Below are 26,686 nucleotides of genomic sequence, written 5' to 3'. Positions count from 1 at the left end.
AGCAAGCAGCCTTATTTAATTTTATATTTTACAAGAAAAGGTGTTATTTTATAAAATTCTGCATGACGCCCCTATAGTTTTCAGAAGAACCCTCGTACTTTTAGCTTATACTTTGCATTCGCGCATGGGCTCATCCTTCTCTTCGATAGTGGGCCCGATAACGGACCGGAGACTGCACCACGCCCTCTCCTTATCGTCATCTCCAATCCCCGATCCCGGAGTATGCGCATGCTCAAGGCTCTCATCGCATGCAGTTCCTTCTCCCAGCCGCCAGCCGGAGCCCCCTTCAACGACCGGCCTTTCCCTTTGCCTTCCCCTCTTCCGACGCGCTCATCCGAGGAGGTGCTTGAGTTTAGAGACGATTTTGTCATCTTCCACGGCCTTCTCCTGTGTCCTGAAGGATGTTTGATACCCTCTAGAGTCACATGGGTGAGGTGTTTGAGCATTTCCCATCCGCTGAGAATCAATCTCATACCTATTGACGGCGGCACTTTTGCATGAACCAACTACACCAGTCCCTCACACTTTTGCAGGTTGGTTTTGACATGAATATTGATGCTTTTGCCCAGGCACAGGACATTCCAATGACATTCATTCATTTTGAAGCCCTTTTCGGTGAAGCTCTAAGCTCCTTTTCTTATCATCTTCATCATCTTATATTTTTTGTCATGTTTGAACTGTGATTTTATTAGGTTAAATGCTCAGTGTTTTATCAGGGATGGTTGGAGACACACCTGACCTACATGAATCTTAGTGGTGAATCTGTAAGTAGTCCCTGAAATTGAGTTGCAAATTACTTCATTGTCTTTTTTCTGGTAACTAGTCTATTACTCGATATATGTGAATTTGCTCCATTTATACCAAATTTGCTGATTGAACACAAATTTTAGGGAGATAACAAGAATGAATACATCCATTTGTGCAATTTTTTTTCCCATGTTCATGGAAAAGTTTATCTGGAGTTTGAGTTCTCTATTATCAATCTAATTTATGCAGCAGCAGCAGCATTTTTCTTGATAAGCATTGATTGTTTTGGTTGGTCCTTATCCAATAGCAAGGATTAACCTAGTATTTTAACAAATGCAATTGCTTCAACCTTGAATGTCTTGATGGACCATGGCACCACCAGTGATATATGTTCTTCAATGAGCCAGATTGATGTTGCATTGCAAGAAGGGGTAAACATTCTGAAGACAAAGGGCTTAACAGACTGTGCAAGATCCACCAACACAGATCAGAAATGCAAACACGTAAGGCTCCTTGATGTACCGGTGTAAGCTATGAAGCTAAATCGACCGGGAAAGATATTCGGTAGCTAGATCGTATGCAGGCCTTTTGTCGTCAAACTACTAATCTCACAAGAGGAATTAAGATGCTACAATCTCAATAATGTCTATTTACCATACTAATGAAGTAAAATTAGAGATGGGAGTTAGAAACATTTGTGTATTTGTTGCATCATTAATACGATCATGTTCATTAGATCAAAACAATATGACAACTCCATTATTCCTCCAATTTAATGGTTTTGTGGCAAATTAATCTCTCTTTAGTTTAACAAAAACACTTGGTAAAAAATAAGATGATAATCAATGCATAAATTATCCATAAGAAGCTAAGGTGGGGTCGAGAGTCAAGCTGATGTGATGGTCAATCAAGATGAGGTGGTAGTCAAAGTTATGGTGTACGTATCCGGGCAAACCACCTCTTAGAAGCAGGGTCTCCCAGCATAAACTCGGGCGGTCCTAGAGTCAGCTGAGCATATAGGGCTTAGCTCCCCACTTCTCTTGTGCAAGTCTCTCAACATAAAGTCAGTCGGGCCCAGAGCCGACCGGACATACGAGACTTAGCTCCCTATTACTGGTACCCCAAGGTTATTTTGATGTGATCAAACAAGTTAGGTTAGGTCATGTTATGTTTAACCTTGTGTCCAAGTGTACAGGAACTTAGAAGCACAGGGCGTCGAGCAAAAGACGCAGCTAGCGAGAAGGACGGCATGGAAGAGAGCCGACAAGCTCAGTGCATCCGAGGGATGAGGAGCTACAGAAGAGTATGCGAGCAGACGAGAAGGAGGCGCGCGGCGTTTCCGAGGGACGAGAAGCCAGGAACGGAAGCTTGCTCGAGAAGGTCAGAAGTTGGGTTCGGGTGAGTCTTATTCCGAATGGTCGAGATCACCTAAGCAAGAGGAACCAGAGCGGAAGACCCGGACCGAGGCGAGCGAAATCGGAGCGGAAGGTCCGGACTGAAACAGTCAACATGGTTGACTTTCCAAGTTCGGGCACCTGGACGCCGGGGTTCCCCTTCCAGGCGCTCGAAATCAAAGTTTATCCGGATCGCGTTTGACCGCGACCGTTGAGAAGGGGATAAAATTTTATCCCCCTCCAGGTGCCTGGAACCCTTCCAGGCGCCCCGAGCAAGGTTATATAATCATCCTTGCTCCCAAAGCTTTACAACAACAAAAAAGATCAATACAACACTTGTACACACTTCATTTTCTGTTTAGCTTTCTGTTTCTAAACGTTCACTGCTGTAAAGAGGCTTCTCCGCCTGAAGGAGAATTGTTAGTACGCTTTTTCATCTAGGATTAACAATCTCCCAGTTGTAACCAAGTAAATCCGCTGAGTCTTTGTCTTTTAGTTTCTTAATTATTTTTATATGCAAGTGTTCTTTTAATCAAGTTATTTGTCTGAGAATGATTGTTTTGTTATTTTATGCAGGGGCTATTCACCCCCCCCCCCCTCTAGCCGGCCATCAAGGGTCCTAACACCTACTTCTCCTGTGCAAGTCTCTCAGCATACATCCCCCGGACCCAGAACCGGTCGAACCTCCAGATTCAGTTTCTCATCTCTCCGGGGCACGACTCCTAGTCTACATCCGCCCCGCCACATAGTCGATCGGACCTATGGGTCTCAGCTCCCCGCTCTTCATATGGGCATGGTTCTTAGCTTAAACCTAGTCGACTTCAGGCCTATTGGACTCCCTCTAAGAGACAATATTGTCAAAGAATCGTAACAACCTATCAAAGAATATTTCATTACTGACATATGCACATAATGGAGCCTTCCTATGCTTATAAGAAGGTTGTTGTACATCCTCCATTACCCGACATATTCTGACACATGACTTTCTCTATCGCCTCATTAATGTGAAGATTATGAGAGACAGTATAAAAAGGGGTCCTCTCCGTTGGCTTGGTACGCTTACGTATGTATACTCACACGTACGTACGGCTACACATCCACATTTACTGTTCTACTATTCATCTTCTCTATTTTTCGCTTGGTTATTTTTCTGATTTGAGCGTCAGTGTGTCTGCGTCAGGTATCCCTTCCCTAGTTCTCGTTGTAATGTTCCTGTTGGCTCTGTCTGTGGTGTACGTAAGTCCGCAAATTCTAGTTCCAGGTCCGCAACTCCCATTTCTAAGTCTTTCCTCTGTCAATATTCCTACCACCTCACTGTTGGTTGGTCCTAGGAAGATCGTACCGGTTTCACTATACAAAAATTTTGTACAAGTGTCGAACCTTTCCTAAACAAACTATTGTGTTCTTTAGAAATTAAATTAGGAATCGCAAACGGAACTTAACATTATTGATTCCAAATTTAACTTATCTGTTCTTGATGGTTTAAATTTGGATCACAAGCGGAACTTAACACTATTGATCCAAATCCACCTATATTATAAAGTTGATTAAATATTTATTTCTAAAATCGGCTCCCAGGTCAAACATGGCGAGGTACTAGGCATTTTTGGGTATGGGATCATCCACCACTGCCTCGACAAAGCCTTTAATAGAAATTCAATATTTAATTTCCTAAAATAACATTAGGTTTAACCGAAAAGAACAATCCAATCATAAATTCGAAAAAAAAAAAAAACATAACTTCGAAACAAATCCGAAATTCTAGAATCATATGCCTCTTGTGTTTGGAATTCTAACAAAGAAGAACTAGTATGATGCGGAAAATAATTACTAGTTATACCTCTTCTTTGTATGCTAATAACTTCGAGATCTTCTGCCGTATTTCTCGCCTCCTCTTGGACGTCGTGTGGGCGACAATCCTCAAAGATGAACACCACCCAAAGCTCCTCCTCCTTTTCTAATATTCGGCCACCACCACCACCAAGAAACAAAAGAGAGCAAGGCGAAAAGAAAGAAGAGAGGGGTCGGCCACAATGAAGAGCTCCAACAAGAGAATAAGAATTGATGTATCATGAGACCTCCCCTCCCCTTCTTTTATATTACTTGTCCAAGCTAAATAAGGAAAAGATTTTTAAAAAAATTAAAATCTTCCTCTTATTTTTCCTATTCCCCTTTTATTTTTCCTTTTCTTTTCTCTTGATTGATTCAATCATTGATTGGATCAATCATTGATTGGCCGGCCCCTTGGTGTTGGGCACCAAGCAAGGGTGGCCGACCCTTAAAAGAGGAAAAAAAAACTTTGTAAAAATTTTATAAGCAAAGAACGAAAAGCTCTTATAAAATTTTACAACCTCTCTTTTAATTCCCTAAAGTGGATGTTAAAAATGGAAAGTTTTAAAAATTAAAACCAAGTTTTAAAATTTAAAACTTCTCTTCTAAAATTTCCTTTTTAAACATGGTTACAAAAATAGAAAGTTTTAAATTTAAAACTCTCTTCCTTTTTTTCTAAAATCATGAGGATGGTTAAAAAATGAAAGTTTTAAAACTTTTAAACTTTCTTTTAAACCATGTGGCCTAATTCAAATAAGGAAAGTTTTATATTTTAAAATCTCTCTTTTAAAACTTGTAGATATCTACAAAGAGAAGATTTTAAAAATTCAAAACACCCCTCCTAGTTTGAATTTTATGGCTGACCCCCTTTACAAAACTTGTGGCCGACCCCTTTAGAGAAAATGGTAGTCGGCCCCTTGGCTTGGTCACCAAGCCTTGGGCCGGCCCTCCTCTTGGAAATCAAGATGAGCTTTATATGAGTGGATTTAAGGTTTCATTGAGGCTACGACAGGGACCTAGAGGAGAAATTGGTTTTGGCCTTCCGACGAGCTTGAGTATCCCGTGTTCGCCCCGAACACACAACTCAAGTTCATCAATAATAACTCATTCCACTAGAGAGTTATTATTGCACTACCGCACCAATCACAAATTACATTATGGGCTCCTTCTTACTATGAGTGTGTTAGTCTCCCTGTGTTTAAGATATCGAATGTCCATTAATTAATTGAGTTATTGACAACTCACTTTAATTAATGTCTTAGTCCAAGAGTAGTGTCATTCAACCTTATTGTCATGTCAGACTAAGTTCACCTGCAGGGTTTTACATGACAATCCTTATGAACTCCTCTTGTGGACATTCTCAACCTAGATTACTAAGACACAATTTCCTTCTATAATTAACAACACACACTATAAGTAATATCATTTCCCAATTTATCGAGCCTATTAATTTATCGAGCTAAATCTCACCCTTTGATAAGTTAAATAAATAAATACTAAATATATATGCTTGTTATTATATTAGGATTAAGAGCACACACTTCCATAATAACTAAGGTCTAGTTCTTTTATTAAGTCAGTATAAAAAGAACTTACCTAAAATGGTCTTACTCAATACACTTAGAGTATACTAGTGTAATTTATTAGTCAAGATAAATTAATACATAATTATACTACGACTATTTCAATGGTTTGTTCCTTTCCATCTTAGTCGTGAGCAACTGTTTATAATTTATAAAGAACTAATAACATGATCTTCTGTGTGTGACACCACACACCATGTTATCTACAATATAAATTAATTGAATAACTACACTTAACAAATAAATGTAGACTAATGTGATTCTTTTATTTCAAAATAAATGTTTACAAAAGTTAGCTTTTAGTATATCTGTAATAATCTCCCACTTATACTAAAAGACTAAGCTGTCACTATCATACATCCGATTTCCATCTCCTCCACATGTCAAGCACTTGCCTCAAGGGCCTTAGTGAAAGGATCCGTCAGGTTTGCAATCTTGGCGACGACAACTTCTCCTCGCTTGACGATGTCTCGTATAAGGTGGTACTTGCGCTCTATATGTTTACTTGCCTTATGGGCTCGTGGTTCCTTCGAGTTTGCAACTGCACCACTATTATCACAATAAATTATGATGATTTTGGGCAAACCAGGAAACACATCTAAGTTCATTAAGAAGTTCCTGGGCAATATAGCTTCTTTGGCTGCCTCAAAGGCTTCCACATACTCAGCTTCTATGGTTGAGTCTGAAACACATTTCTGCTTAACACTCCTCCATACAATGGCTCGACCTCCTAAAGTAAACACATAGTCTGACGTATACTTACTATTGTCCCTATCTGATTGGAAATCTGAATCCGTGTAACCTACAGGGAGCAAATCGTCTGCTTGGTAAACTAGTATATAATTTCTAGTCTTTCTCAGGTACTTCAATATATGTTTTACAACAGTCCAATGTCCTTGTCCAGGGTTACTTTGATATATGTTAACCATGCTCACGGTAAAGCAGATATCCGGTCTCGTACACAGCATTGCATACATTAGGTTTCCCACAGCCGAAGCATAAGGAACTGCCTTCATATCCTCTATTTCCTTTGATATCTTCGGAGACATCTCTTTAGATAAAGCTACTCCATGCCTAAAATGTAAGAAACCTTTCTTGAAGTTTTGCATGCTAAAACGAGCAAGGATTGTATCTATGTATGAAGCTTGAGATAAGCACAACATTCTTTTCTTGCGATCCCTTATGACTTTGATCCCAAGAATGTGTGCACATTCTCCTAAGTCCTTCATATCAAATTGTTTGGACAACCATACCCTTACGTCCGATAACACTTTGACATTGTTGTCAATTAACAAAATATCATCTACGTATAGTACAAGAAATACCACCATGTTTCCATTACACTTCTTGTATACACAAGACTCATCCGGACACTGAACAAATTCATATGACTGAATTACTTCTAATCGGATGTTCCAAGATCTGGTTGTTTCACCATAAATGGACCGATTCACCAGACACTAGATGTTCTTTGTCTTTTTCAATGAATCTCTAGTTGCTTCATATGGATGTTTTCTTCAAGACTTCAAGGATGTCTCGACATCCATTTGCCAAATCTCATAATCCATATGAATGGATAAGAGTATCCTGATAGACTTAAGCATAGCTTACGGTGAAAAGGTCTCCTCATAATCGATTCCCTCTTCTAAGTATACCCTTTCGCAACAAGTCTTGCTTTCAAGGTTTCTACCTTCCCATCCGTCCCTCTTTTCCTTAGATCCACTTGCATCCAACGACTTTTACACCATCCGGTGGTTCTACAAGCTCCCGCACTTTATTAGAATACATAGACTCTATTTTAGAATTCATTGCCTAAGATATCGTGATCTATATCTTGAGTGCTTCATATACGTCCGGAGATCGTGTTCATGTTTACCCGGAATCAAATTCAAGACTCTCCCAAAACACGAATATCTCTGGTGGCCTCACAATCCTCCCACTACGACGAGGCACCGTCATGTCACAGACATGTGACACGTGTTGCAATCTCTGGTACTTTATCTTGATCATTGTAATCAAGTAGATGTCCTCTCTTATTTCTTTTAGAACAATTTTACTTTTGGGCTTGTGGTCCATTATATAGTCTTCTTCTAAAAACTGGGCATTGGTGCTAATAATGACCTTCTGGTCTTTAGGACTATAAAATAAACCACCTTTCGTTCCTCTAGGATAACCCACAAACACGCGAACTTCTGTACGAAATTCTAACTTATCAGCATCTGCTTTCAGCACATATGCTGGACTACCCCAAATATGAATATGTCTTAGACTGGGCTTTCACCCATTCCATAATTCTTTGGGAGTAGAGGGTACTGATTTAGAAGGTACTAAGTTCAGAATGTGCGCTACTGTTTCCAGAGCGTATCCCCAAAACGAATTTGATAATTCTGAATAACTCATCATCGATCTAACAATCTCCATAAGAGTCATATTCATTCGTTCTGCCACACCATTCTATTGGGGTGTATCAGGTGCGGACAATTGGGATTGAATCCCGGCCTCTGATAAGTAATTCCTAAACTCTCCTAAGAGGTATTCGCCACCACGATCATACCGTAGTGTTTTGATATTTTTACCAAGACGTTTCTCCATATCAGCCTTGTACTCTTTGAACTTATCAAAGCACTCAGACTTGCGGCGCATCAAGTAAATGTATCCGTATCTTGAATAATCATCTATAAAAGAGACAAAGTATTCGAAACCACCTCTTGCCTGGATAGACATAGGACCACACAAATCAGAATGAACTAGTTCTAACACATCTTTGGCTCTATACCCCTTGGCCTTAAAAGGTCTTTTGGTCATTTTACCTTCCAAGCAAGATTCACATGTTGAAAAAAATTTCAACTCTAATGAACCCAAAAGTCCATCGGCTATAAGCCTTTGAATTCTACTTAAGTTAATATGACCAAGCTTAGATGTCAAAACTATGTTTGGTTCATTTCCGAAGGTTCTTTTCTCTTATTAGAGTTAGAAGATGTGTTATTAATTTTCATTTGTTGCCTTAAGGGAGAAATTGGATTTAAAGTATATAAATTGCCAACCAATGCACCAGAACAGATAATAACTCTATTTCTCTTTATAACCACATTGTTATTGAAGGAAACAAAATATCTAACCAAATATAGTTTAGAAATTGAAATTAAATTCTTTCTAAAACTGGGTACATAAAGATAATTTCTTAAAATCAAACTTCTATTCCTATCAAAAGATAAGTAGACGTCTCCCACTGCAACAGTCGTCACCTTAGTAGCATTGCCCATGTAGACGTTTATCTCTCCTTCAAATAGTCGTCGGGTTTCCTGGAACCCCTGCAAAGAGTTGCAGACATGATCAGTGACTCCCGTATCTACACACCAGGTGCTGGTAGATAACATCGCTAAACATGTTTCAATTACTAGAAAATGAGATATACCTTTATTGTTCTGATTTCTACGAGGACAGTCCGCCTTCCAATGTCCTGACTGCTTGCAGATGAAGCACTTGCCCTTCGGCTTCTTCATTCCAGCTTTTGGTCCTGTTCCTAGAGGTTTATTCACCTTCTTTGTTGAAACAACTTGTTTCTTCTTCTTCTTGCCTTTCGACTTAAAAGTAGAACCATTTTCAGCATAGTGAATCTGAGAACTGTGACAAAATATACCTTCTGCTGCCTGTAGTTCTATTAGAAGTCGCCAACATATACTCCCTTTTGTTCATGTTATAGTTCAGGCGGAACTGCTCAAAAATTCTGGGTAGCGTTTGGAGAATAATATCGACCTGGGTTTCCCCATCGATTTCACCTCCAAGGACTTGTATTTCATTCAGATAAGCCATCATTTTGAGGATATGATCTCTTACGGGTATCCCCTCTGACATGGTGGTTGTCATTAACTTTCTCATTGCCTCTTGCCTAGCAGTCCGACTCTGGTGTCTAAAGAGTTCTTTGAGATTGTTCATTATATCATAAGCAGTTGGTAAATCTTGATGCTGATGTTGCAATACATTTGACATTAAAGCCAAAATGTAACATTGCGCCATCTCATCTGCTTTTATCCATTTCTTATGATACTCAATCTCCTTTGGGGTAGAATCACTGTTAGGTGTATCTGGGCATACCTTTGACAGTACAAACTTATAGCTTTCAGCAGTTAAAATAATATCCAGATTTCTTTTCCAATCTATATAATTTAGACCAATAAGTCTGTTCTCTTTCAGAATAATGGTCAGTGGGTTGAAAGTCATCCTAAGAATCACAAAATAGATTTTGGTCAATACTCTAAATTTAGAATAATATTGATTCCTCAAACAATACTATTTAAATTAACCAACACCTCAAATCATCGTGAATTTTGTATGCCACGATAGTGTGGACGTATACAAAATCAAACATTTATAAGAGGAGATTTTACCCATTAATTTTATTCTTGTCAGCCTAACTTTTTGACAAATAAAATTAATAGTTGATTTTCTTTCGGTCACACAAATAATAGCAATGACTCCGATGGGGAGGATACTATTAAATGTGCCTAAGTGTTTACCATTACTTAACACTTAGTCCATTAATAAGATTGTGCCCCTTCCGATGGGGAAGATCACACGCTCTTGATTAATTTCCTATAGTCATCCAAAATGGAAGTTTGATCTAGTGATCTGCAAACAAACTCATCCGATATGGAGGAAGGCACTCAGAGCCAACGCGCAAGTTTGTTTGCATCACTTACAAACCAGTAATAGAGATCGTGAAATTTATTTAAAAATCTCTCTCTTACTTAGTTATTTAAGGTGAGGAATTTTAACCTATGCAAACATACATCACATGCACACACACACATCACAGTAAATAAAAACAATAAATTTGGAAATTAATTTTTCAACTATTATGGCATTTTCCATCACTGTCCTCCGTGTGCTCCAACCCTAGCTGCTGCCATCTTTAGCCACCGTCATCGGGTCTAGTCGTTGCATCTATCTTGCTACTTATTCCGCTGCGCCTCTGGTCTTCCAATATCACCACGCCTCGCAAGGATACGATCCGCGATAAAAATAGAATTTTACATATATCGATCCTATATTCCACGAAGGAATGTACATGTAATCTAAATCGAAAATAACATTCTAAAATCATAGGGCTAATACAGCTCCTGCTATATTAGTCACATACAATCATGCACACACAGAAATAATGCCCTTGACATGTCCAAAGGTCCAATCACACACAATATCTATATGTCATAATAGTTGAAGTCTGCAACCACAAAGTTAGCATATCCTACTATTATCCTGCCTAAATTATGTATGACATGTGCATAATCTATTTGAAAACCAAAACACACAGAGGCAAACCCTAGCTCTGATACCAATTGTTGGTTGGTCCTAAGAAGATCGTATCGGTTCCACTGTACAAAAATTTTGTACAAGTGTCGAACCTTTCCTAAACAACCTATTGTGTTCTTTAGAAATTAAATTAGGAATTGCAAACGGAACTTAACATTATTGATTCCAAATTTAACTTATTTGTTCTTGATGGTTTAGATTTGGATCGCTAGCGGAACTTAACACTATTGATCCAAATCCACCTATGTTATAAAGTTGATTAAATATTTATTTCTAAAATCGGCTCCCAGGTCAAACATGGCGAGGTACTAGGCATTCTTGGGTATGGGATCATCCACCACTGCCTCGACAAAGCCTTTAATAGAAATTCAATATTTAATTTCCTAAAATAACATTAGGTTTAACCGAAAAGAACAATCAAATCACAAATTCGAAAAACAAAAAAAAACACAACTTCGAAACAAATCCGAAATTCTATAATCATATGTCTCTTGTGTTTGGAATTCTAACAAAGAAGAACTAGTATGATGCGGAAAATAATTACTAGTTATACCTCTTCTTTGTATGCTAATAACCTCGAGATCTTCTGCTGTATTCCTCGCCTCCTCTTGGACGTCGTGTGGGCGATGATCATCCAAGATAAACACCACCCAAAGATCCTCCTCCTTCTCTAGTATTCGACCACCACCACCACCAAGGAACAAAAGAGAGCAAGGGGAAAAGAAAGAAGAGAGGGGTCAGCCACAATGAAGAGCTCCAATAAGAGAATAAGAATTGATGTATCATGAGGTCTCCCCTCCTCTTCTTTTATATTACTTGTCCAAAGTAAATAAGGAAAATATTTTTACAAAAATTAAATCTTCCTCTTGTTTTTCTTTTTCCCCTTTTATTTTACCTTTTCCTTTCTCTTGATTGATTCAATCATTGATTGGATCAATCATTGATTGGTCGGCCCCTTGCTTGGGCACCAAGCAAGGGTGGCCGACCCTTAAAAGAGGAAAAAAAAAATTGTAAAAATTTTATAAGCAAAGAAGAAAAAACTCTTATAAAATTTTACAACATCTCTTTTAATTCCCTAAAGTGGATATTAAAAAAGGAAAGTTTTAAAAATTAAAACCAAGTTTTAAAATTTAAAAATTCTCTTCTAAAATTTCCTTTTTAAACATGGTTACAAAAATAGAAAATTTCAAATTTAAAACTCCCTTCCTTTTTTTCTAAAATCATGAGGATGGTTAAAAAAAGAAAGTTTTAAAACTTTTAAACTTTCTTTTAAACCATGTGGCTTAATTCAAATAAGGAAAGTTTTATATTTTAAAATCTCTCTTTTAAAACTTGTAGATATCTACAAAGAGAAGATTTTAAAAATTCAAAATACCCCTCCTAGTTTGAATTTTGTGGTCGGCCCCCTTTACAAAACTTGTGGTCGGCCCCTTTAGAGAAGATGGTGGCCGACCCCTTGGCTTGGTCACCAAGCCTTAGGCCGACCCTCCTCTTGGAAACCAAGATGAGCTTTATATGAGTGGATTTAAGGTTTCATTGAGGCTACGATAGGGACCTAGAGGAGAAATTAGTTTTGGCCTTCCGACGAGCTTGAGTATCCTGTGTTCGCCCTGAACACACAACTCAAGTTCATCAATAATAACTCATTCCACTAGAGAGTTATTATTGCACTACCGCACCAATCCCAAATTACATTATGGGCTCCTTCTTATCATGAGTGTGTTAGTCTCTCTGTGTTTAAGATATCGAATGTCCACTAATTAATTGAGTTACTGACAACTCATTTTAATTAATATCTTAATCCAAGAGTAGTACCACTCAACCTCATTGTCATGTCGGACTAAGTCCACCTACAGGGTTTAACATGACAATCCTTATGAGCTCCTCTTGGGGGCATTCTCAACATAGATTACTAAGACACAGTTTTCTTCTATAATCAACAACACACATTATAAGTAATATCATTTCCCAACTTATCGGGTCTATTGATTTATCGAGCTAAATCTCACCCTTTGATAAGTTGAAGAAATAAATATTAAATATATATATTTGTTATTATATTAGGATTAAGAGTACACACTTTCATAATAACTAAGGTCTAGTTTTTTTATTAAGTCAGTATAAAAAGAACTTACCTAAAATGGTCCTACTCAATACACTTATAGTATACTAGTGTAATTTATTAGTCAAAATAAACTAATACCTAATTACACTATGACTATTCCAATGATTTGTTTTTTTCCATCTTAGTCGTGAGCAACTGTTTATAATTTATAAAGAACTAATAACATGATCTTCTGTGCGTGACACCACACATCATGTTATCTACAATATAAATTAATTGAACAACTACACTTAACAAATAAATGTAGACATTTGACCAATGTGATTCTTTTATTTCAAAAAATAAATGTTTACAAAAGCTAGGCTAAAATAGGGACACATTATCGAAACAAATATCGAAAACAAAAATGATAATTAAAATCGATAACCTCTTGTTTTTGGTTTTACGAGATCTATACAAAAGGATGCACTAGTTATGATACACAAACTTATAACTAGTTATACCTCTTGTATCTTATAGACCTCTTGATCTTCTATTGTATTCCTTTTCTTATCTCGGACGTCGTGTGAGCGACAATCTACCAAGACGAGAATCTACCCAAGCCTTCTTCTTCCTTCCAAGTTTCGGCCACTAACTTTCTCCAAGAGATGATGAAGTTCGGCCACCAACTTTCCTCCAAGGGATGCTAGACAAGAGAACCTCCTTCTCTTCTTCTTCTCCTTCAAGCAACCGACCATCAATGGATCTCCACACCAATATGCCGCCGGCCACCAAGAGGGAAAACAAAGAAGAAGAGAGAAAGAGTACGGGTCGGCCACCACCAAGGAAGAGAGGAGAGGAATAGAAGATGTATTGTCGGGTGAGGCACCCTCTCATTCTCTTTTATATTCCTTGGTCTTGGCAAAAAAAGGAAAGTTTTGTAACAAAAAATAAAACTTCCTTTCTTATCTATGACATGGTTAATCACATGCTTAAGGCAAGAAGCACACGAAAGAAACCACGCTGGGGAAGAAGTGGTCATGGCTGAATAATAGAAGGAAGGCGAACAAAGGAAGAAGAAGAGGAAGGGATAGGTTGGAAGCAGAAGATAGCGTCTTAAACTTTTTTCCCTTCCTCTATGCTTTATACCAAAATCCCTTAAATAGAGATGGAAGAAGAACTGGGAAAAGGAGAAAATCAAAGACCAATGATAGTTCGTGCAGAACTTAGGTACAAAAGAGGGTAGGAAAAGAAAAGTATAAACCCAACAAAGAAGAACACACAGAATTATAACTGTCATAAAGAGGTGATATCATCGAGGAATGAAATCAAATTCAAAAAGAAGGTTGGATCACAAGGAGAGGGTGATAAGCTCAACAATCATTCTCGGAAAACGCGATAGGTTTTCCTCTCTTCCGTACCTGATTCTTAAAAGATTCAAGGAGGTATGGGGAAAATCGGTCGGGTATAAGGTCGATCGGGTAGCTTAAGACTACCTATCTGATTAAACAACAGACCTAGATGATTATACTAGATCGGACGAAATCTAATCAAGTATAAAGTATTGGACGATATTTGTAAACATAATGGTAAATCGACCGGTTATAATAGACCGGTCGAGATTACTGGTATTATAATGTACTGATTAAAAATTAGGACCTTATTTAAATATAGTTAGCTAATAGCAATAGACCGGGCAATATTTGGCATGTTAGGATAAGGTGAACAAGAGAAAGCCAGTTACGAAAAGGGGATAAATTCAGGAAGGAGGCAGTAAACCACCATAAATGAAAAGAACAAGTTTGACAACAGGGGAAGAATAATTTTAAACATATAAATACAAAAAGATAAGAGCATAAAATAGGCATATAAACCAAGTGGTCGGGAAAATTCATTAACAAAAAAAAAAAAATTAACACCAAAAACGAATAAGAAGTTTAACTTCACAAAAATAAACTTGTTTCTGATAGGAACTGTCATAACAAGTCATAGTTAACTTTACAGTAATCAGGAGTAAAGTAAAAGGGTTATTCTATAGATAATTGAGGAAACAGATTATCAGGCCTATTATCAATCATCTTGCGTCGATCCAAGAAGTTGGGAGGAGGATTATGGGACAAGAAGTCTTTCTCCCGTAATTGCTCAACGGCTCCTTCAGCTCCGCCAGTATAAGTTGTCAAAATAGATTTTACAATCGGCCTATTGAATTCAGTATATCTAATTATGGTTGTGGCCCGCTCCTTGAAATGATCATCTTCACCAGCTTGGTAAACAACTAAAGCTGTCTGGGAAGACTTTGTTGGTGCAGCGGAGGCCGATAAGAGGGGGGTGAATTACCTGTAAAATTAAACTATACCCTCATCAAAGCTTTCAACTCAAAAATACAGCAACAATAAGTAAAATTGAGATAGAAAATAAAAGAAGAGACAGAAGTTTAACTTGGTTACAACCAAGACGGTTGTTAATCCAAGGCAGTCGAAGATCGCACTAGCAGAGTCTCCTTTACTGTAGGCGGAGAAGCCTTTTTACACACTTAGAACGTTCACTAGTTGCTAGGAATTGATTACAGAGTTGAGTCCTTAATTCATGTTTAATTCCTAGCTTCAGGGGCCTTTTTATAGCCCCTGGAAAGTCTATCTCGGAGGTCCAAGACACCTCCAACAGAGGTCCAAGGCGTCTCCAATCGAGTCAGCGGATAAAACTCTATCCGCGCACAAACGGTCACTTTTGACCAGTTAAAGGCACCTTCATCAAGCCTTGAAGGCGCCTTCAAGGTGAAGGCGCCTTCAAGCCGTGATGAAGGTGCCTTGAGCAGATTTTCCAGCTCAGTTACTTCTTTGCTTCAACTTCTGAAGGTCCGTTCTTTTGGGTGATTTCGGCCAACCGAAATAGGGCTCACCCGAACCCAATTTTCGGCCTTCTCCTCGAGCAGTCTTTCTCCCCGGCTTAACGTCCCTCGAACGCCGCGCACATTCTCCTCGCCTACCGGTGTACTCTTCCGCAGCTCTCTCGTCCTTCGGACGCACCGAGCCCATCGGCTCCCTTTCCGTGTCGTCCTTCTCGTTAGTTGCGTCTTCCGCTCGACTTCCTGCGCTCCTAAGCTCCTGCACACTCAGACACAGGGATCAAACACAAAGCAGGACCTAACCAGCTTAGTTGATCACATCAAAACAACCACGGGATCCAACAATCTCCCTCTTTTTGATGTGCATCAACCCAAGTTCAAGTTAGGGTAAAAATAGACAAACAGTAAGTTTAAAGAAAACTACTAAACTAACATGTTAAGGATAAGTTTGCAATAAATAAAATTGCAACTACTTAATTAAGAGTTAAGCACAATTTTTCAAAAATATTATTTTTCAAAATTATTTTAAATTTTTAAAAAATTCTCTCCCCCTGAGCTTGTACTTTTCTCTCCCCCTTTGATCACAGCAAAAACGGGATTATAATAAGAGAATATGATATTTTAAAAAAATATTTAGCAAATTTTTAAGTTAAGCAAAAATGAGTAAAAATATCTAAGTAAACTGATTTTTTAGAATTTCTCAAATAATTTCTAAGTCAAAATTAATTTTTAGAATTTTCAAAAAAAAAAAAAGTTTGAAAACTTTCAAAGCATTATTTAATTCTAGTTTTAATGCTTTTTCATAAAGTTAATTAAACATTTTATTTCAATATTTCAACTTCCAGATCGTGACGAGACACTAGGCCTTTTTGGTTATTAGAGCAATAACCACTTCTTTAGACAAAGCTTTATAAAGAAATTTTAACGTTTAATTTTTCTTCTAAAAGTCTTAAAAAAAAAATTTAATCTAGTAAGGATTTTGGAATCCAGTATAGATTCCTTCCTACTGGGTTATTCAAAAATTTAGGGGGTACATAATTTCTGGGGACTTTCCTAAGTTGTCCTTGATGTTTTCTATTATACTAATTCAATTTTTCATAAATTCTTAATTTTGATTTTGGAAATTTATTTAAGCATGCATCATTATTCTTCAATTTCTCAATTTCAACTTTTAATTTTTCATTTTCTAATTTTAGATTATCATACATTTCTAGTGGGCATGTTTTTGCTAGGTTCAATTTCAATTCAGCATTTTCTTTTTCTAATTTGAATAAATCTTTAGAAAGAGATTTAATAAATTGAAACGATTGAGTATGTGTTAAATTACGTACCTGACTTACCTGACTCGATGATGCTCCCCCTTCATCGTCGCTTTCTTCGTCTGAAGTTCCTCCCCCTTCATCTATGCTCATTTCTGAGCTTGACTCTTCTTCCAGCTGATGCTTAGCCATTAGTGCTAACCCAGAGAAGGCTTCGACATCTGATTCGGAAGAAGACGAATCTGACCAAGTGGCCTTCAGGTTCTTCTGCTTGGAGGATTCGGGTTTCTTGTACTTTGTCTTTTCCTTCTCTTTCTCCTTTTTCTTTAATTTTGGGCAATCATCTTTGATGTGCCCTTCTTCCTTGCAGTTGTAACAACGAACTATTCTTTTTATTTGCTGATGCCTCTTTGTCTGCGACCTAAATTTATTAGAATTAAAAAACTTATCGAAACACTTTACCAGTAGTGCCACTTCCGATTGGTCGATCGAGGCTTCGGAGACAGAATTATTTGATCTTGCCTTTAGGGCAATGTTCTGACTAGTCTTCACTACTCCACTGGGCTCTGCAACTCGAGATTCGTGAAGTTCAAAAGTTGAAAATAAATTTTCTAAAGTGCTTACCTCGAAGTCCTTGGAGATGTAGTATGCATCTACTAAGGACGCCCATTCTGGAGTCCTGGGGAAGGCGTTGAGCGCGTACCGGATCGAGTCTCGGTTCAATACTTCTTCTCCAAGATTGCTTAGTTGAGTTATTAGCTCATTAATCCTTGCTTGGAGTTGCGCTATCTTCTCACCGTTGTTCATCCGAAAGTTCGTTAACTGGGTCCGGAGGATGTCACGTCTTGCTAGCTTAGCTTCTGAGGTACCTTTGTGAAGCTCTAGGAATTTGTCCTAGAGGTCTTTAGCGGAATCATAGCTCCCGATCCGACTTACCTCCTGGGGCGGCAACACACTGAGTAGGTGGAATTCCGCCTTTCCGTTGGCCACGAATTTGGCCTGCTCCTTCTTTGTCCAGTTGAGTGCTTCTTTGTCTTTTGGAACTGCATAGCCATATTTCATGATTAAACAAATATCAAATTCTGTCTTGAAAAATACCTCCATCCGGCGTTTCCACGTCGCGAAGTCTCCGTCGAAGTTCGGGGGATGAATATTCGCTCCGGCCATCATCTTGATCGTTGTGCTTCAGTCGACGGTTAGTCTTTCTGAGGCGGTCTGGCTCTGATACCAATTATTGGTGCAGCGGAGACTAGTAAGAGGGGGGTGAATTGACTGCAAAATTAAACTATACCCTCATCAAAGCTTTCAACTCAAAAATACAGTAATAATAAGTAAAATTGAGACGGAAAATAAAAGAAGAGACAGAAGTTTAACTTGGTTACAACCAAAACGGTTGTTAATCCAAGGCAGTCGAGGATCGCACTAGCAGAGTCTCCTTCACTGTAGGCGGAGAAGCCTTTTTACACACTTAGAACGCTCACTAGTTGCTAGGAATTGAATACAGAGTTGAGTCATTAATTCATGTTTAATTCCTAGCTTCAGGGGCCTTTTTATAGCCCCTGGAAAGTCTATCTCGGAGGTCCAAGGCACCTCCAATAGAGGTCCAAGGCGCCTCCAGCCGAGTCAACGGATAAAACTCTATCCGTGCATAAACGGTCACTTTTGACTAGTTGAAGGCGCCTTCAAGGTGAAGGCGCCTTCAAGCCATGATGAAGGCGCCTTGAGCAGATTTTCTAGCTCAGTTACTTCTTTACTTCAACTTCCAAAGCTCCTTTCTTTTGGGTGATTCTGGCCAACCGAAATAGGGCTCACTCGAACTCAATTTCTGGCCTTCTCCTCGGGCAGCCTTCCTCCTCGGCTTAACGTCCCTCGAACGTCGCGCACGTTCTTCTCGTCCACCGGTGTACTCTTCCGCAGCTCTCTCGTCCTTCGGACGCACCGAGCCCGTCGGCTCCCTTCCCGTGTCATCCTTCTCGCTAGCTGCGTCTTCCGCTCGACTTCCTGCGCTCCTAAGCTCCTGCACACTCAGACACAAGGATCAAACATAAAGCAGGACCTAACCAGCTTAGTTGATCACATCAAAACAACCACGGGGTCCAACAGACTTCAGTTCGGCATCTTTAGTGGAGACCTCTGTTTTGGCTGTGTTCAAGGAGACATTTAAAGAAGTTATTTCATCATCTTTCAAATATAGAGTTTTGAGTTTGTCAGCTAATGCAGACTCATAATCAGACTTCAGTTTGTTTGTCTCAGCAATTTGCTTCTCTAATTTGGAAGATAATTCATTGTTGAGGTCCATAGTCGATTTAAATTGAGATTGAAAGCTCTCAAGCTGGGCTTCATACTGTTTCCTAGATTCTTCTGAAAGTTTGGTAGAGGACATCTCAGCAACCTGTTGTTTAAACTTCTTGTTCTCCGAATATAAGTTGTTTATTAGTCGAGCTAGACCCATATTGGTCATCCATCGCTAAGAACATAAGAATGGGTCATAAAATAGTCAAGGATAAACCATAAAAAAATAATAGTAAAAATACCTTGATTTCCTCATGGAAAAATTGATCGATTATCTCGAAAGGGGTAAGTCCTCCAAAGAAGGTGAATTTCCTCTCGAGCAGTAGTAAAAGAACCTCCTAGCAATATAGGGAGGACGGGAATAGAAGAAAAACTCGTAGAAAAAGAAGAAGTTGGAATAGAAGGGGGAGCGAAAACCAAATAAGAAGAGGATGAAGAAGGTGAAGACCCAAATTCTGGTAAAGATAAGGGAAAAGTAAAAGAAGTACCACCGGGAGTAGTACTGCTAGAAGAAGGAGAGGAAGAGAAAATAAGGGAAGGATAAAGATCAACCAAAGTAGGCTCAGTAGAGGGAAGGGTAGTAAGAGCAAAACCTTCTGAAAGTAACTTTTCAGCAGAAAGGATGAGTCTCCTTTTAGAAGGGGGAGCTCTGGTGAGTTTGCGTCCCGGACGTTTGCCAGGGGCAACCTCAGCAGGGGATTTTTCTGAGCTTACAGGGGATGTAAGTTTGATAATAGGAAGAGAAGCGGTAGGTAAGGGAGCAACAGCCTCTGACGAAGAGGCAGCTGGCAAAGGAATATCAGAAGTTTCTGCAGGAAGACCCTTAGAACTCTCAGGAACCACCTGGGAGCTGGAAGCTTCGACCAGAGGAACTGAAACTCCAATTGAGGGGGTTTGATTAATTGTAGCAAGAAGCTCTTGCTCTTTAGCATGAAGTTCGGCCTCTTCTATACGTAGCTCTTCATCAATCAGAGCAGCATAAAAATCAACCACTACACAAAATAGAAGAAAAGGTTTTAGTTAGTAAAAATTAATAGGAGAAGAAACAGAACTTTACCTAAGGAGTCATGTATCTTAAATTTGACCGGGCTCAAACTAAATAGATACATAAGGTCGTTCCGTAGCCATTTAGTGATAGAAAGGCGACGACATAGCAACTTTTCATAATAAAGGGGAAAAAAGGGTGAAGATAAAACTCCTTGATATCAGGCAAAGGAGGTAAAGAAGATCTCCAAGCATGAGACCAAGGAATAGGTCTGGGAAACTTTATAAAGAAGAAGCGAGATTTTCAGGCTTTAAGAGAAGAAGACATATCATGAAAAAGAACCATCTTAGTCCGAGATTGGAAAAGAAAAACACCTGGCTCTGCCCCCTTTGGATAAGAAAATATGAAAAAAATTTGAGGAGTAGGAGGAATATTGAATATACGAAACAACATGTAGGCGCCACACAAATAACGAAAAACATTAGGAGCAAATTGTTGAAGAAGAATGTCAAAGTATTGGCTTACATCGATTAAAAAAAAGGGAATGGGAAATCTTAAACCCCCTATTAATTGAGCCCTGAAGAAAGTTACGCAGTTGACAGAGGGACGATGAGGATGCTCATCTGGTTTAAGGATTATGATACCATAGTCCCTAGGGATTTCGTATTGCCTGCGAATAGTAAGCCTAGTATCCTTGTTGAAAGAGGATGAAATTTGAACATACCAGAGGGCAATCGCTTCTTCAGCCATAGATGGAAGTAAGGATTAATAGAAAAACAAGTTACTTACTGAGGGTTGAAAGAGAAGATCACTAGAAGAAGGCAAGCGCGAAGATTGATCAGAAGATTACAGTAAAGAAAAAACGCTAAGGCAAAGAAAAAGGGACAAAGTCAACAAGAAGATGAAGGGTTTAGGGTTGAGAGAACATATAGCTACCGTTAGATCAAAATACCTTTTTTCAACAGACACTGTTGATTATGGAAGCGAGCAAAAGCTGGTATTACAGAGATGAGAGAAAAGACACGCGTCAGATGACCATAAATGGGCATTTATGATGAACGCGACAAATCAAATCATGTAGGAGTTGGTAATGTCTCGTCATATGCTTTCAACATTCTTTCACCGTTGAAAAGTCAATCATAATCAAGGAAATTCTGGAAAAAGTGTGTAGTTTACCAAGTGCAATAAAGGAGTATGGGTTAGGTTTGGTAGATCCCGATTAGAGGGAGAAAGAAGAGAATAAGGGTTAGTTGTGTATGAAGTATTAGACGAATTAATATGACTATAAAGGGTAGGCCAATATCGGCTGAGTTAATACATCTATAAAAGATAGGTCAGTATCGGCCAAGGTCAAAGGGGTTGATCGAGTATAATATATCGATCGCATTTGAAGCATTTAGTCTTATACAACTTTAGAGCATGTCATCAGTTAAATTAAAAAAAAAATAAAGACGTTCTGCACACACTCAATAGGCAAAGCCCGATCGAGCTATGTAACTCAACTAAATATAAACTCATGTCTAGTCAGTCGGCTAACTCCTCTTTCGACTAGACTTGAAGAGAAGGCTAGTGATATAGGTTAGGTTTAGTAGGTCCCCGGTGGGAAGGAGAAAGGAGATAGCAGAATTAAGCAAACATGAATATTGGCCGGGATAATACCTTAAGAAAGATTGGTCAATGTCGGTCGGGCTTGCACTTTAAGATAGATAGGCCGGAATTGTCTGAATTAGTACATCTGGATATAGACTAGTATAGGTCAGATGTATATGATCGCTTGGGTATATAAAGAAACAAAGCCTTATAGAATTTATAGTATATTATTGGACGAGTAGGACGTATGTTGAATAGTAATAATAACTAGCCCGGACATAACGTAGGTTCAATTCCGTCCGATACGAATCATAGTATAATATGGGGTTGTCCATAACATAGTAAAAACTTATAAGACAGTGCGAGAACAAATATTTCGGAAATATTCATAAATAGCTTATGAAAATATCTACAACATGTGATTGTATAACAGGTTGATTAATTTGACGGGAATGATGTTTCTAAACTCTTCTGCAGGTACTAAGCGACAAAGAGGGTTCATCTGGGATACAAGAAAGATTCCTTAAAAACTATTTTCTGCAAGTATATGGCTTGTGTCATCTCATAACAAACTCTAACAAACTGGGGTCCACTTCATGACTATGGAGGTTAGGTGAAGTGGTATAAAAAGGGGAATTCTCTTCATTGGTCAGGTATGCTGACGCTTACAACACACATAGTCCTCTATTGCAAACCCTAATTTAGAGTGATTGTTCATTTTCTTCCTTCTTCCTTCTTCACCACCAAGAGAAATCACTAACTTGAGCGTCAAAGGGCCTAGCCAGGGATTCCCACCCCAGTCTTAAGTTGCTGACAATAGTGTTGGCTGGTCTCTTGTGCGCAGGAGGTCGTTAAAGCTCCAAATCCTGGTATTCTTTAGGGGATTCTTCCTTCCGCCCTTAGGTCTTTGCACAAGGAGGTATTCTGTGAGTTTCTTCTTCCGGATCCGCTTTGATTTTCTCGGATCGGAGGTCCTCAGGTATTCTTTTTCATCAACATTAAGTTCTCTCCCCAGTTTTCCATTTTGTTAAGTTTCTCAGACATGATCACTGATGTTGGTCTTTATAGACCAACACCAAAGTGTTGGTGTTAGTCTTTAAAGATTAGCACGTTGGAGCTAGTCCTTAAATATCAGCTCCACCTTGATGCTAGTTTATAAAAATCAGCACCACCTTTCATATAGGAGAGAGAAGAGAGTTGCATGCAAATGAGAGAGAGAATAAAAAAAATTGATTTTGAGCACGTCAGATCGTACACGTTTGACGTCACCCACAGATGCTCATATAAAGGTGTGCAGGGTATCATTCTTCTTTATATATACACCCTACACACTCTTACCTGATGACTGTGGGCGACATCTAATGTGGATGATCTGACACATCCAAAACTTTTTTTTTATTTCCCTCTCTCATCTTCATGTAACGTTTTTCTCTCTCCTACATGCAAACAATTTTTTTTCTCTCCTACATGCAAGGTGATGCTGGTTTGTTCAAACAAACACCATGTTGTTGATGCAGATTGTACTAAAAATCTGGTTTTGATGTATGACAAATAAGTTAAAGTTAGATGTGGTGTTTGTCTAACCTTTCTACCAAGTGTGCAAGAGTTGATTGGTCTGAAGAACCTAACACCAGGCTAAAATCCAGTCAGGTCCGCGGGATCCAATAGTTGATGGAAGTCAAGATAGGTCAGCAGGGCCTGATATCTGGAGAGAAGTCTGGTTGGGTCCGCGGTACCTGACAATCAGTTGAAGTCCAGTTGGGCCTGCGGACCTAACAATTGGTGGGAAAACCTGGTGGGTCAAAGGCAAGTTAAGTGATTGCAGTTGGTGAGTGGAGGAAAGCAACTGGAGGAGTGGTGTCGGCCTTTTTGCATGTTATAAGGCACCCCAAATTGATAAAGATTGGAAACTCACTAAAATTAAGATACGCGTCGTAGTAAGGAGTCCCAAGTCGTATTTTTCCAAAGAGCACTAGTAAGTGTGTATGAATTCTAGAATTGGTTTCAATCAAAATCTAATTCCAACTAGGTCAAGAATAGCATCAAAGAGAATTCATTCTCATCTAAACATGATCCATTTCCTCCTCATCAAATATGCCACAATTAAATTCAGATTTTACGCATCATTTAGTCAAATGACAATCACTATATATCCAATTAACAATCACAGAACTTAAGATACAATAATTGAAATAAGAAATCAACATTTAAAGTTTGAAACCAAACAAATCTTGCATGAATCGAGCTAACATTCAACTCTGAATCACACTCATAGATCAATAATTCATTCACTCCTCAAATTTGCATCATTGAAACTAATCCATTAATTAGCAAAACTTCAATTCACAACCTCAATCAAGAACGTTAACAGAGGTATCAATGTTAAGACTAAGTGATTCTTTCATCATTTGAACTCAATCACTATCACAACAAATCCAAGTTTAGAACAAAGATTTTCTGAATTGAAGACTAAAAACTAAAGGAATTGCAGAAAACATGACTGTAATTGTAAACTAGGTTAGTAGCTAAACAGGGTTTGAATTGCAAACAATCAAAGAAAGCAAATATCAAAACTGAAACAAAATCTGAATTGCAAGGTAAAGGAAATCAGATCTGATGATCTGAGCTAGTTTGAGAACAAATTAAAGACAAGAACAAGGAAATCTAAACCGTATCATTCCACAAACCAAACCGAGCTTCAAACATTCTCCTCTCTGCTGTGAAATAACAGAAATGCTCTCGGAACCCCTTGAGCATTCAACAACCAAATCCTGCTACATCTTCATATCACTTACAAATTCTGCTACATCTTATATATCAATTGTAGAATTCTGAAACATGTCATAATTCTCTGAATTCAGTTGACAACATGGTTAAATTGAATTTTGAAATGATTGTGATACAAATTTGATAATTCCGTACCCATCCCATTAGGAATTTCATGAGTCACAGCCACTGATCTAAATTCTAATTCAGCACAATCTGCAAAAATTCAAGCAATCTAACAGTTAATGAACATCCACCACTCATTCCTTTTCTATCCTCCTCCATTTTTTAAGTTTTGCATAGTAACGGAGAACAAACTGAAGCATCCTGCTCTTCTTCAAATTCTGTAGCTTCATCCATCTCCGAAATTAGATTAAGCTGTCTCTGTGTGGCTTTCCTGCTTCCTGCTTCAGCAATTAATTAAAGTATCATTTCAAGTTTTCTTCAAAATTTACTCTTACCACTGATATGTAACACTAAGATCTTCCTCAGCATCAGCTACATCAACTATCAGCTGAATTCCCATGTCTCTACAAAATTTGCAAAGTTCTGCCAACAGATTCCATCTTAGATTGCAGAAATCAGCAGCTTCTATATTTTCAGTTCCAGAAATAACTTCAGAAATTGATTCAGAGATCATGTTCAAAGAAATTGTAGGCTTTGAATTATAGAATATCTGGAAGATATGTAACATCAATTTCCGGAAATCAACTTGGAAGAGGGAACCATTTGGCACTGAACAGTTTTATAATTCCAGCTTCAGGAATTTCTGATGGATGGAATTCCAAAAGAAGATCTGTAAAAAGACTCTCATTCACCACTGAATAACAGAATGTTGACTTTTAATTATTGATGTACAAAGATAGCATATAAAATGGGCATAAAACAGAATCAGTTCAAAACCCAAACTGCAAAATTGATTTCCAGTTTTAGTTCACAGCTTTGTGTGTCTGTTTTGCATCCAATTCTCAGTTTTAAATCTTGTAAATTATGGAGAAGCAAAATCATCATGTAACACTGCTTAAACAACAGCTGGATTATAATTTTTCAGTGATCCAATGGCTCTAAACATCATGTATCACAGAACTTACAGGTTTCCAGAATTTCTATACAGCTTCCTGACCTTGTGCCAGCTAGTCATCATTTAACCACTAAAAATTCCAATTCCTTTTCACTTAGCCTCTTAAGAACCCTATCAATTCATCCTCCAAAAATTTCCAGATTTGAACAATTCTAGCTTGTCATAACTCATTTTCCGAAATGGCACAGATTTGCCTCATTAGCAGGAATTCTGCATATCCTTTCTTTTTGAACTTTTTGAACAATTCTGTTGTACACAAATTCCAGCTACCAAAACTTCAATTCCATTTAGCATTGAATTGAATTTGAATCCAAGTGTCGTAACTTAGAAACAACATAAGGGTTTGGCACAATTCATCCTTCCATTTTGAATTAGAGATATCAAGAAAACTTTGGCACAAACTCAACATTCTTTGAAAATCAGAATTCAGTTCCAGAGTTATGATTGCATTCCTTGCTGTCTCTTTTTTTTTATTGTCATCCTCCTTTGCATAATCAGCTTCTTAGTTCCAGATTTGGCTATCTTTTATGTCTTGCTCTTACATCATTCCAAACTGTCAACAAACAGACTTGAAACTGGTTTCTGAAATTCTGATTTCAGCAATTTTAGTCTTAAGTCTGTAATTTTCAGAATCTACCAACACTTCAACTAATTTGCAGATTTGTAAATTTGCAGGAGTATAAGAGAGTACTGCAATGAGTTCTGCACTTCTTCCCCTTGTTAACTTCTTGTATCAAAATTCCAGAACAGTAGCAGATTTCAAGATCTATGGAGTAATTAGTCACTGTCCAGGAAGTTCATTCAGCATTTTTTTCTATATCTGATTCTGCAGATTCAGAATCAATTTTCTGTCCAATGGATGTCCAAAATTTGGTGTCGGCCTTTTTGCATGTCACAAGGCACCCCAAATTGATAAAGATTGGAAACTCACTAAAATTAAGACACGCGTCGTAGTAA

General features: G+C 38.3%; 1 protein-coding gene across 31 annotated transcripts; it reads left to right on the top strand.

Annotated features, from left to right (window-relative positions):
- The first annotated feature begins 141 nt into the window (after nt 1–141).
- LOC121974582 lies at nt 142–26,686 on the top strand. 31 transcript variants are annotated; one of them, XR_006110035.1, is made up of 4 exons: nt 142–429; nt 534–615; nt 693–764; nt 26,405–26,686. XR_006110035.1 is itself a non-coding variant. In XM_042525706.1 (4 exons), exons 1-4 carry the CDS (start codon nt 223–225, stop codon nt 26,426–26,428), a joined length of 390 nt encoding a protein of 129 aa, XP_042381640.1. In that variant the 5' UTR covers nt 142–222; the 3' UTR covers nt 26,429–26,686. The 31 variants fall into 31 exon arrangements, 8 of the variants coding, with proteins under 8 accessions (XP_042381640.1, XP_042381636.1, XP_042381637.1 ...); XR_006110041.1 differs by having other exon boundaries at nt 516–615; XR_006110042.1 differs by having other exon boundaries at nt 142–434.

The sequence above is a fragment of the Zingiber officinale genome, chromosome 4B (assembly GCF_018446385.1).
Source record: "Zingiber officinale cultivar Zhangliang chromosome 4B, Zo_v1.1, whole genome shotgun sequence".
In the NCBI taxonomy this organism is placed as follows: Eukaryota; Viridiplantae; Streptophyta; class Magnoliopsida; order Zingiberales; family Zingiberaceae; genus Zingiber; species Zingiber officinale.
The sequence above is the reverse complement of the archived record's forward strand: the minus strand, read 5'-3'. Positions and strand labels throughout refer to the sequence as shown.

Coding starts and splice junctions, on each gene's coding strand:
- LOC121974582 (XM_042525702.1), top strand. CDS start 223: ATGCGCATGCTCAAGGCTCTCATCGCATGCAGTTCCTTCTCCCAGCCG. Junction 430..515: donor TACCCTCTAGAGTCACATGG/GTGAGGTGTTTG, acceptor CAACTACACCAG/TCCCTCACACTTTTGCAGGT. Junction 616..705: donor TCATTTTGAAGCCCTTTTCG/GTGAAGCTCTAA, acceptor TTAAATGCTCAG/TGTTTTATCAGGGATGGTTG.